At 41.0% G+C, this 11,925-nt stretch overlaps 1 protein-coding gene across 1 annotated transcript in view; it reads right to left on the reverse strand.

The window, feature by feature from the left end:
- The window catches only part of mkln1 (muskelin 1, intracellular mediator containing kelch motifs), a gene marked incomplete in the record, with an annotated part of 120,689 nt that overhangs the window by 99,506 nt on the left and 9,258 nt on the right, over positions 1-11,925 (reverse strand). The window contains 3 exon segments of the mRNA XM_037695953.1: positions 3,079-3,188; positions 3,274-3,362; positions 10,913-11,055. Of these exon segments, the coding sequence (XP_037551881.1) occupies positions 3,079-3,188; positions 3,274-3,362; positions 10,913-11,055 (342 nt within the window).

Raw genomic sequence — 11,925 nt, forward strand, 5'->3', positions numbered from 1 at the left:
CTGCAGATGTTGGATGCTGCAGATGTTGGATGCTGCAGATGTTGGATGCTGTCTATCATGGTGCACTAAGATTCATAACTGGCTGTGATTATCGTACCCACCACTGCACCCTGTATTCATTGGTTAACTGGACATCATTAACTTCACGCAGACTCTCTCACTGGTACATTTTCATCTTTAAATCACTTCTTGGTCTGCTGCCTTCATACATCTCCTCCTACATGTCTCTGCGTGAGTGCAGCTACGGAGTGCGCTCTCAGGACATTATTACCTGCAGTGTTCCCTCAGTGAGGACTGAACTAGGCAAAAGGGCCTTCTCCTACTCCGCTCCTGTTTCCTGGAATATCTTACAAAAAGATTTGAAGCTCTCGACCTTTGACCTCTCTAAGTGGCTTTAAGAATCTGTTGGACTCCTGGCAGGGACCAATGCAGACATGTTCCTGTTTTTAGTTTTATACATTTGTCTCGGAATCTAGTAGTTTTTTTGGTTTTGTTACCTTTTTCCTTTTAGCCATCCTATTTGTTAAAAAAAAACAAAAAAAAAAACTGTAGTATGAGTTTTTATAACTGTTTATTGTTGTTGCTGTTGTCCATTGTTGTCATCTTTCTTTGTTGAAATCAGGTCTCTCTTGTAAATGAGTCCTCGAGGCTCAATGGGATTTACCTGTATAAATAAAGGTTGATTGATATACATATACACATACACACATATATACATATACACATACACACATATATACATATACACATACACACATATATACATACACACATATACATACTAAAATAAACTACTACTTACTACTACTATGGTATTAGTGTAGGGGAACACCACCTCAGAAAAAGAACACCTCATCTCAGAAAAATAGTTCACCTCACCTTAAACAAACATCATTGCTGTGTTTTGTATTTGAAACTGTTTTTCGTAAGATTCACCTATTCCCTTGGGAACGAACAGACATTGTTTAACAAATATTCAACACACAAACTTCTCAGTTGACACTAATGTAAATGTAATAATAAAAAAACTGTCACTGTGTTAACCTCACTGCCAATATGAACTAATTTTCCATGAAACTGACAGATCGTTTTAATGAGATTTTGTTCAACTGACCTTGGAGTTTTTGAAACATCCGAACTCACTACGTTGAGATCTTCCTTTATCGAAAAGGAGTATTTCTTCCAGACTCGTTCCCATGAAGATAACACCATAAGAACCCTTTTGTTTAATGACATTCCTTTTCAGGAGATGGACAGCAACACCAATGGTAAAACATTGTATGTTTTAAGTTCAATCCTAAATATGTCATACCTGAATGTTTATCCATGAAAATGTGCGTTTTAAGTCATCTTTCTTTAAGATAATACATTTGTCTTATTTTCTCTTTTAAAGGGAAAACTTTCAAGGCAGAGAAAAGGGACTCTAGATTTATTTAATAGGCCTTTATGAAAAAACAAAGCCAAGAGTTAAGACCACCTGTTCCGAGAGGTGGACCTTCATCTCGGTTCCACACAGACAGTTAGTTTCACTTTTTCTAAGAAAACTTTGGAGAAAAACACACACTTTGAAGAGACACTCTGAAACACACACTTCTGCACAGAGAACTGGAGAGAGAAGAAACTCAGCTTCTGCACTTTACCTCAGAAAGGAGAGAAGCATCCTTTCTGCAGACGACTTTGAGCAGAGACGGGACAAATGATACAGAAGTTACCCAGCAGAACCAGAACCAGGCATTAACCTGAGAGCTGTCTACCAGGCAACCACCACACAGCAGAGTGGTAAATCCCAGCTGACAACCATATGGACCTCTGTCCCTCTAACGATGACAGGTGAACTTTGAGGATACTTCAGCCTCTCAGTCACTGGAACATCTTAGGCTGGTACCATTTAAGCAGCTGTCAGAACCATGCTCTGACCATCGTCCTGGTAGGAGAGACACCTTGCTGGTGAACCTACATCACAACTTATCAGACAAACTTAGCTCACCTTAGATACAATTTTAACCACTTCACAATCAGAAACCAGTCCTAAGTCTGCCTTTTAAGTTCCACTAATTTGAATAATCAATTAGACCTTTGATGCAAAGCTATTTGTTATTCAGTTAACTTTTATTTTGCAAAATCTTCATCATATATATCAGATTATTTTTAGAATACATAAAATCAATTGAATTTGTGATTATTTTGGAATATCTGTGTGTATTAACTGATTTGATGAACTTTAAACACGAGAAAAGAACTTATGTTAAGTTTACATCAATTTGGGGTTAAATAAAGACCTAAGCCATATCTTTCTGACAGTTTCAAAATCAACAAGTCCCAGATTATCTAATAGAAGGCACAATGTAGTAATTCCCTGCCTTTCCCATTGTACATAACTCCCATCGATTTGAGCTGGTTCATAGAGTCATGTACTGGCCACATTAACACACAAATTTCTTTTTGAAGATTAAATTGTTTGACCAGGTCTAACCAAATCAATGAAAATTCTACCCATTGGTTCTGAAAGTTGCATTGTTTAATAGCCCTTGGATTACTTAGTAACTCTGTAAAGGTTTACTTACCAGTGACAACTCTATGGACTTCCATTTTGCTACATAATCAAAATTACACCAGAGGATAAGTGGTTTTATCTGTGCTGATATGCAATAGTCTTTAAGGCATGGTAAGCCCATCCCTCCTCCAGACTTAGGCAACTGGTCTTTTGACCTGAAAATTATTTGTTTATTTTTATGTAAGAAAACTGCTTAGAATGGAAAAATACCAAAGTTAAAAAATAAAACTCAAGATTTGTACTGTAATGTGTAACGTAATATTGTTCTTGTTAGAATTGATGTCAATTACAGATAGATAGCTAGATCCATGTATACTTTATTGTCCCCGAGGGGAAATTTGTCTTGGACATCGTGCGCTAATAAAGCTTCTTCCACAATTAAATAAACTAAAATCAATAAAATCATAAAATTGGTACAGAAAAAAAGTACCATTCAGGAACAGATATCGAAGTGAAGGTACCGGTACTGACACTGAATTTTTTTTAATGATACCCAGCCCTACCCTCCAGGCTCCAGTTCTTACCTTGCTGTACCAGTTAAGGCAGGGCTGCACCACTTCAGGGTCTTCGATTCCATGCAGTTCAACGTACCAGATGCTGAAGTTAAAACTTGGACCCCAAGACATCAGAGGCACTGAGACCAAGGATCAACAAGTAAGGGACTGAAACAAATACTGTTTACAAATTCAAGTGTAGCCATTTCTAAAGCAGCAGCTTACCTATTTTCACAAATCTGCAGGGGAACATCTGTTCGTCAATCTTGTGCTTTAATGTAAACGTCTCCTTGTTGTAGTCGTTCTTAAGGCCACTGGCACATGGAGAGAACAAAAGATCAGATGCAGTAGCTGCTCCATCAGGCACTACTACATCTGCGTGCCTCCACAGAGGAGCATGTTTGAAACAAATAAACCCAGAATTCATTTGTGGTTTTTAAAACAGGGAGTCCACCTGATTAACACAACACTAACAAACTGAAGATGCAATCACATATTACTATCACCTATCAGTCCCAAACCGTGATACTGAGAGGGGGGGACCGGAAGCTGCATATTGAATTTGCAAAAAATGAGCACCCCCTCGTGGCTGGTACAAAAACTACTTTTAAGTTTCACCCCATCACGTACACAAGCGCTGCGCCGATGACTGAGGAATTTGATGTGAATGTTTGTAGTGTAGTGTTTTGCTGGACTGGAATGGAACAGAGAATACAAAAAACCTTACTGCTTTTGGTTCAAGATATTCAAGTGTGTAGGAGTTAAACTGTGGAGATTAACATCATCATCATCATCAACAACTTTATTTATAAAGTGCTTTAACACAGCCACAGCTGAAACAAAGTGCTGAACATCAGTAAAAAAAACAAAAAACAAAGATAAAAGCATAAAAACAAAGCTACAAAGTCAAGCACACAATGAACTAAAAACTCAATTTAAAACAATAAAACGATGAGTTAAACAGATAAAATCAATACTAATAAAAAGTAGGGATGGGGCAGATCCGATCCAGTATCGGTATCGGCCTCCAATACCAGCATAATTTACGTATCGGATTTTCCGATCCATGATGCATGTTGGCTTCAAACTATGGAATGGATTTCCTGAACGGAGGCGTGTCTCATGAACCCAGAGTAATAAGACCCGCCTCACATTCAGGAAATCCAGTCCATAGTTTGCAGCAGCTACAACGTGAGGACTGAGCAGCAGCACTGTGGCTAACAGCTAACAAACTTTTCATCTAAACATGTCGCTGTGTGGAAGTATTTTACACTGAACAGCAGCACCTGCTTCATTGTCCCTATGGGGCAGCACTGCCCCCTATTGGTGTAGCAAGGTATATTCTGCCGCACCTCGTGTTTTTCAGCGTGGATTATAACCGATTAGAAAGAAGAAATATGTCTCACAAATTAGTTCAATATATTAGACAGACTGTAGAACATCAGCATGTGCAGAACATGTGTAATCAAACATGTATATTTGTGATATAAAGAGAGACAGCAATGGGCATGCTCCAACTGCGTACTTCATATATTGTATGACAGAATGCCCCCAGAGATGAATCAGAGCACTACACGGCCTCACCTGCATTGCTTGAACAGACAATGAGTAAATTCTGCAATTTTGACCATTGAAGTGTTGAAATAATTCAGACAAGTTTCATAAAAACACTTTTACAGAACAGTCAGGTGGTCAAATGTATTTTCTCTCATCACTGTGTAGTGAACTTAACCTGATGTCAAAACTAAGCCTAAGGTCAAAACCCTTGACCTTAAGAACCTTGTGGGACAGAAACTGTCATTTCATTGATTTGAATCCAGAAATACAGGTTCACCCATCCTGAGACTCTCTTTCTTGAAAATCAAGTGGAAGAACACTCTCTTTTTATTATCATTACTATTTTACAAATGTTGATAATCAAAGTGTCTTAGTTCAAACCATTTTAGATGTTGCAGTGAACTAATCAATTTTATTAACTGTGAAACAGTGTAATGATTTTTAATGCTTATGCAGAGTTAGAATTCATGTTAAGGTCTGTTACAGATTTTTATGCATTTTCTGATTTCTGTCTTTGAATGAGCAAGTGTGCGTTTCCGAGGTCAGGAGTCGAAGCAGACATGTGTTGGAACAACTGCCTTGTTTTTACATCCTCTCAGACGTCAACAGGGGGGTTTTTGCACCGGTTTCTAAAACTCGCCAAAACAAAACTCTCTCTGTCTGTGAGAACAGTTTAATCTGTTCAATAACATTCTTGCTGTCTTCTGACTTTTAGTAACCCTCTTACATCACAAAACACACCCCTGTCTGGTTGTTTTGGACCAATCCGGGACGATCAAATGAACCGGGAAAAGAGCTCTTAAAAATGCCAGTACTTCCTAGTTCTCTCAGAGTTGAGGAGAGTTGAGTTGAGTTCAGTTCAGTTCTGCGCGGAGAAGTGCAGTTCGGTGAAGCTTCTGAGCAGTTCGGTTCTGCGCTGAGAAGTTGTTGGGGAGAACAGAAGTCCAGCATGATAAGGCTCCTCAGAGTTGGATTATTGCTATTGCTGAGGTGAGCTGGTGTCGGACGGAATCTCGTCACTACTTCGGACGAGTCACAGCCATCCTATGGAGACGCTGGACAGGTAGCGTTAACTGGACCTCCATATCTGCTGATTAATCTTCAGAGAGGTAATGAGTCAAGTTTCCTACCGAAGCGTACCGAGGAAGGCTGGGTTCTGATGGAGAGTGTCGGTTCTGGTGAACACTTCCCCTCACATACCATCTTTTACTCCCTTTAAACTTCATCCCATCTTTAAATTCTTCTCTAAAGTAGAAATCCTTCCAGACATTTAGAAATGTCTGTGTATAGTGCTCATCCACCGCCGTGTGGATAATTGATCATAACTGTACAGTTTTCATAAATGTCTGTGGTGAAGCAACGGAAAATCATGGCCGTATGGTTTTCCTGATTGATTATGTTGTTATTTTCATATTTTGCCAAATTAATGTAAATGTTTGATGTTAAACTTTGATTCTGTAAATAAATGACCGCATTCATTTTGATGGGTCAAAGATAAATGACGTCTCACGTTACATTTCATTAAATTCAATGCACGTTTTATTCAGTCCAGAAAAATGAGGAATCCGTTTTAATTGATGAATATATCTCTGCATCTGTTCATCTACAACTGTCAGTATTTTAGTTGTCATGATGACAGGTGAGGCACTGCCTCCCCTGACTGCACGTCTCTGGTGTCCACACTGGTTCCGTTTTTGTTCATTCAACCTTTATTTCTACAGGTTAATCCCAATGAGCCTCAGGGACTCGTTTACAAGTGAGACCTGATTTCTTTAACAAAGACTGATGAAAACAGTGGACAACAACTGTTTGTTATTCACAGGAGGCTGGGTAATACTAGCAATCACAGCATTGTAAGAGGGGGACAGTTGAACACGGAGGCTCCGCCCCTGTTTAATGATGGACGGTTTCTTTTCACAAAGATGGCCTCCTTTACTCCTCTCTCAAACCATCGTTCCTCTCTGTCCAGGATGTGAACATCTTCATCCCTGAAAGAGTGACCGCTGGCCTGGAGATGAGTGTAGACCGCAGAATCCTGGCCTGATGTTGATCTTCTGTGCTGGTCCATCCTTTTGGCCAGTGGCTGTTTAGTTTCCCCGATGTAAGACTGATCACCCTCCTGACACTGAACAGCTTACACAATATTACTCTGTTTGTGCCGGGGGACTGGATCTTTGGGATGAACCAGTCTTTAATGTATTTTGGGGTTTAAAAGCCACTGGGACGTTATGTTTAGAAAATAAACGTCTCAGTTTCTCTGATACCCCCTCAACATATGGAATGACCACTGGTCTTGGTCTGGGTTCCTCCTTTTCACCTGATGGCTGACTGGAGTCCTGTTTGGGTTTCTTCTCTGCTTTCAGGAAGGCCCAGTTAGGATATCCACATTGCTCTAGAGCCTGTCTTGTGTGGGATTTCTCCTTCTGCCTGGCTCCCGAGCTAGTGGGGACGCTGTCTGCTCTGTGGTACAGAGTCCTGATGACTCCTAACTTGTGCTCCAAAGGGTGATGGGAGTCAAACTGCAAATACTGGTCTGTGTGGGTGGGTTTGTGGTACACCTCAGTTTGCAAATGTCCTCTATCAAAGACTGAGACCTCACAGTCCAAGAAAGCCAACCAGCCATTTTTTACATCTTCTCGTGTGAACTTGATGTATTTATCCACAGAGTTGATGCGGTCAGTAAAATGTTGGACTTACTGAGATTTAATTTTAACCCAGGTGTCGTCAACATACCTGAACCAATGACTTGGTGGTGTCCCTGAAAAGGACGTCAAGGCTCTCTTTTCTACCTCCTCCATGTACAGGTTGGCAACAATAGGAGAAACTGGAGACCCCATAGCACACCCATGTTTCTGCCTATAATATTGCTCCCCATATGTGAAGTAGGTTGACTGCAGGCACAGTTTAAAGAGTTGACCCAGTTCTGTGGAAAGTGTGGTCCGGCTGCTCAGAGTGGTGTCTGATTTTAATCTTAAACTGACCACCTCTACTGCATCATCAACAGGAATGCACGTAAAGAGTGATGTGACATCAAAAGAGACCATTGTTTCATCAGTCTCCATGATGACATCCCTCACCTTATCCACAAAGTCCACGGTGTTCTGAGCTGCCAACTAAAAGGGATGCGTCACATTTTTACCCTTTCCTTCCACTGTTTTTGTTTTAGTTTTCATGTTTCCATCTAGGAATGCCTGTCACCCTTCCTCAGCTCATGTTTCCCTGTACCACACCTCCTCTGCTCAGCCACTGCAATCAACTCTAATCAGTTCCACCTGCTCTGCTCTCTTTATAAGCCCAGCAACACTCTCACTCAGTGCCAGATTATTGAAAGCTTTTTGCCAGTAGATATCCAGCGATTCCTTGTTCTGACTGTTATGTACCCTAGGGTGCCCCTAGTGACACCTTCTAAGTTTTGTACATGAGCTGCAGTTTTGTTTCTTGGTCACGCCTCTATTTTAATCAGCTTAATTGCAGTCAGCTTGGGAGTTCTGACTGAAGCTCCTATATAAGCTTCAGAGTGTGGTTCTTAGAGTGTGGAGTCTTGAGGAACTCAGAGGTGGTGGTGGTGGTGCTGCTTGCTGCAGTGCTGTTTGGTACTAGGGTGTTCTCCGCCCACCCTTGTTGTCTTGTTATGAGGTAAGCTCCTGTTGAGGAGATATGAAAGAGCTGCTGAGTGCTTTTTGTTTGAGATTTAGGCCTGGGTGCTTAATATGCATTTTAGACCTTGAGTGTGCTTGTGGAAGCCTAGTTCAGCTCAGGTAGAGGGACCTAAGCTGTGTGATTGTGGACGTTTAGATGTTTCTGTTTATTGTTCAGGGAGGTGATTTTGCTGACCGTGGACGGTCCTGCGATTTGGGTCAGTTTTGTTTTTCCTCCCGTTTGCTGTAGTCATTCAGACTAAAGCCCTCTGACTGGGTGAGATTTGGTAGTCCTGTTTTCGTCTTCTTTTTTCTTTACTCCTAGACATCTTTTGGACAGGTAGTCCGCTGTCTGTGAGGCTTCGACGACCCTGTACAGGGTTGGCCCTGCTCAGGCGGCGTTATATTTTTTTGCCAAACTCACCTGGTCCACCTTTCGTTTTATTACTTTACTTTCTTTTTGTTTGGTGACACGGGTCCTGAAGAAGGTGCTCTCCAGTCCAGGAGGGAGGAGCCCACGAAGACTTCGCCTGCTGCCCGGAGTGATTTATAAAACTTAGGTTTAATAAAGTTTTATTTTTAAACCTTCTTTTGGTGTCCTGTGTCCCTTAAATATGTTCGGTCTGAGCCGGTCGTAACACTGACTCCTGACCACAACCTCAGCCTTGTTTCCTTGACTCGTCGCCTTGCCCCTCTCTGGATTAGTCTGCTTCATCTGACCACGGTATTTACTGACCCTTTTCTTCTCCTCCTTCGACTATGCCTTCGGATCTCTCTTTGTTCTGGTACCAGCTCTCTGATCGCCTGTTAATGACCCCTGCTAAGTTTTCTGGACCCTGCTTCAGGACTTGCCCTCCATGGACAACACGCTGCTCCTTGTTCTGTTGGCCTGCTGCAGCTCTCATTGCTACAGTGATGCCACCAAGTTCAGCGCTTCTCCTGTTCTTGCCACGCCACAGACTGAGAAGGTTAGAGACTAATTCACAGCGAGTCTCAAAACTCCTCACCCACTTCATAGTCACTAGCCTGTCCCTCTCTCCCGACTGAACCTCCACTGGGACCCAGACCTCCACCAGAAGCTGCTTTAAAAATAAATCTTTTAAAGCCATTTTTGAGTCTGGTGTTGTGCAGATCCAAACAGAACCTTGTCAGGATGAGTACAGATACCAGCTATTTGGAAGCATTGTAAGTGACAGAGTTAATCATGCTAACAGTTGGTCTTAAAGGTACACCTTGTTTGTGGATTTTAGGTAAACCATACAGACTAGGTGTGACCTCCCCTGGGTACAGTCTGTGGTACAGAAAACGGTCAATAGCCTTGTCCTGCTCCAAAAATTTTCAAGCAATCTATCAACTTCTTCTTGTAGCCACTTCCTGGATCTCTTTTCAGAGGTTCATAAGTGTTTAAGTCACTAAGGAGTGTCATAACTTTCTCATGATAGTCTTTCTGGTTCAAAATCACTGTGCACCTTCCTTTGTCTGCTGGGAGAATGATGATGTTTTTGTCATGTTAAACAGGGGTGGAGCCTCCAGGTTCAACTGTCCCCCTCTTACAATGCTGTGATTGCTAGTATCACTCAGCCCTCTGAACAGTAAACAGCCATCAGGTGCTAATGATCCATTGTTAGGCTGATGGTCCTTCTTGAGCATGTGATCAGCTGGTTTTGGTTGTCAGCAGCAAAACTGGTTGATCCACTCTGAGAAGGTGCTATTTAAGAGACTGAGCTGAATACAGCACCTCAGACTGAGGAAGTCTTTCAGAGGAGAGACGAAACGTTTTTACATTATTTTTGTTGCTTTGCTTTGGGGTTTTTTTTGAACGTCCAGAGGCCCAGATTTTACTTTTTTTTTTTTTTTTTTTTTTTTTTTTTTTTAAGAGTAAAAAATGAATCTTCATCATACACCAAAGTTAGTTACGGAGTTTGTCAAGGTTCAGGGCTTGGACCAATACTCTTTACCTTATATATGTTTCCATTAGGTAGTTAAACAGTGTTTAGTATCCCAGTATTTGATCCTTTATTAAATGACACACAGTACAGTTAGCTCTCAGTATGATTTTAAATATAATCAAGTTTAGAACATCCAGACAAGTCCGTGTTAATGCTATAGTACCATGTAGAAATTTATTTTTTAAATATTTATGATAAACTACAAACACCTGAAACTGACTCTCACAGAGAACTTTTAGTTTGTGGGGGGGATTAAAGATAAATGGAGACACACATCTCTGCGATAATCTGGGACATATATATACTTGTCCGTTAGCATTAATATTTATTTAGACAAAGCAGCAGAAACAGCCTCTCACTGTGAGAGAAAGACTGCACACATTTCTCTCCCTTAGACCTGCAGCTTTTCTGCTGCTCACTGAGAAGCAGACAGGCCCCACCCTGCTCTGCTATGACTGGCTCAAACTGAGACTCTACTTCTCTTTATTGGTTGAAAGCAGTGTCAGTTTAATTCCTGTATCATTAGATTGGAAACAATGCTACAACAAAACACGTTTTTGTTTATTTGCAGACTATTTATAGATGATGGAAATCCATGGCAGAGACAAAGAACTTTGACCCAGGCCAACAACAACCCCCCTACCCACACAGAAGCACAAACAGCTGCAGCTCTGCTGCATTCACACAGAAAGCTGCAGTGGAAAAAGTTGGACATCTCACCTGGAGAGGAGATCCGTCATGTTCTCCTCACTCATCCCACCAAACACTTTGAACTTCTTGAGGTTGCACACGTGAGTCTTCTCATATTTCCCAAAGGTGATGCTTTGAACGACCGCTGGCCTTTCCAATTTCAAGATTAAAAACTGGTGAAGGAAGGAAAAAGGTGAAATTATGATCATTAAGTTGGTAGAAATCAGGGGTTTTTTTTTGTTTAAAGTTTTTAAGTTTAAGTTTCTTTTATTGTTTTTTTTCTTCTCACTCGCTCTCGAGCAAGACGGATGCTTTTCTTCCCTCTCCTGCCTTCCTCCTGCTTTTTTGCTCTTTGTCCTATGTATCGGAGCTTATATTTACACATCTTCCAAATCATAAATTACTGTCATGGACTTGATCAGCTGGACTTTTAACGCAATTTATTTTAAAATATTCAACCAAGCAACAGGGTGCTGGAGAGCCCTCATGCTCCGCTGAGACGCATGTGGCAGGGTATGTCATGGATCCGTGGGGAGAGTGTAAAATGTTATGCCTTTCGGCATTTTCTCAGGAGGATCTCTAATATTTATATATCATTGGATTTATGATAGCAGGGTTTCTGCTTTTTGGCACCGTCGGATACCTACGTTATCGGCTATTAAGGAATTAAACCTACATCAGCCTACGTTTTATCCGCCTACGTCAAATAGCCTGTTTCATCAAACTACATACAAAAATAGCCTGTTTCATCAGCCTACATTAAACTAACAGACTGTTTCATCAGCATACATTAAACTAACAGCCTGTTTCATCAGTCTACATTAAACTAACAGCCTGTTTCATCAGCATACATTAAACTAACAGCCTGTTTCATCAGCATACATTAAACTAACAGCCTGGTTCATCAGTCTACATTAAACTAACAGCCTGGTTCATCAGCCTACATTAAACTAACAGACTGTTTCATCAGCCCACATTAAACTAACAGCCTGTTTCATCAGCATACATTAAACTAACAGCCTGTTTCATCAGCATACATTAAA

The sequence above is a fragment of the Nematolebias whitei genome, chromosome 22 (genome assembly GCF_014905685.2).
Source record: "Nematolebias whitei isolate Nwh7 chromosome 22, NemWhi1, whole genome shotgun sequence".
Lineage (NCBI taxonomy): Eukaryota > Metazoa > Chordata > Actinopteri > Cyprinodontiformes > Rivulidae > Nematolebias > Nematolebias whitei.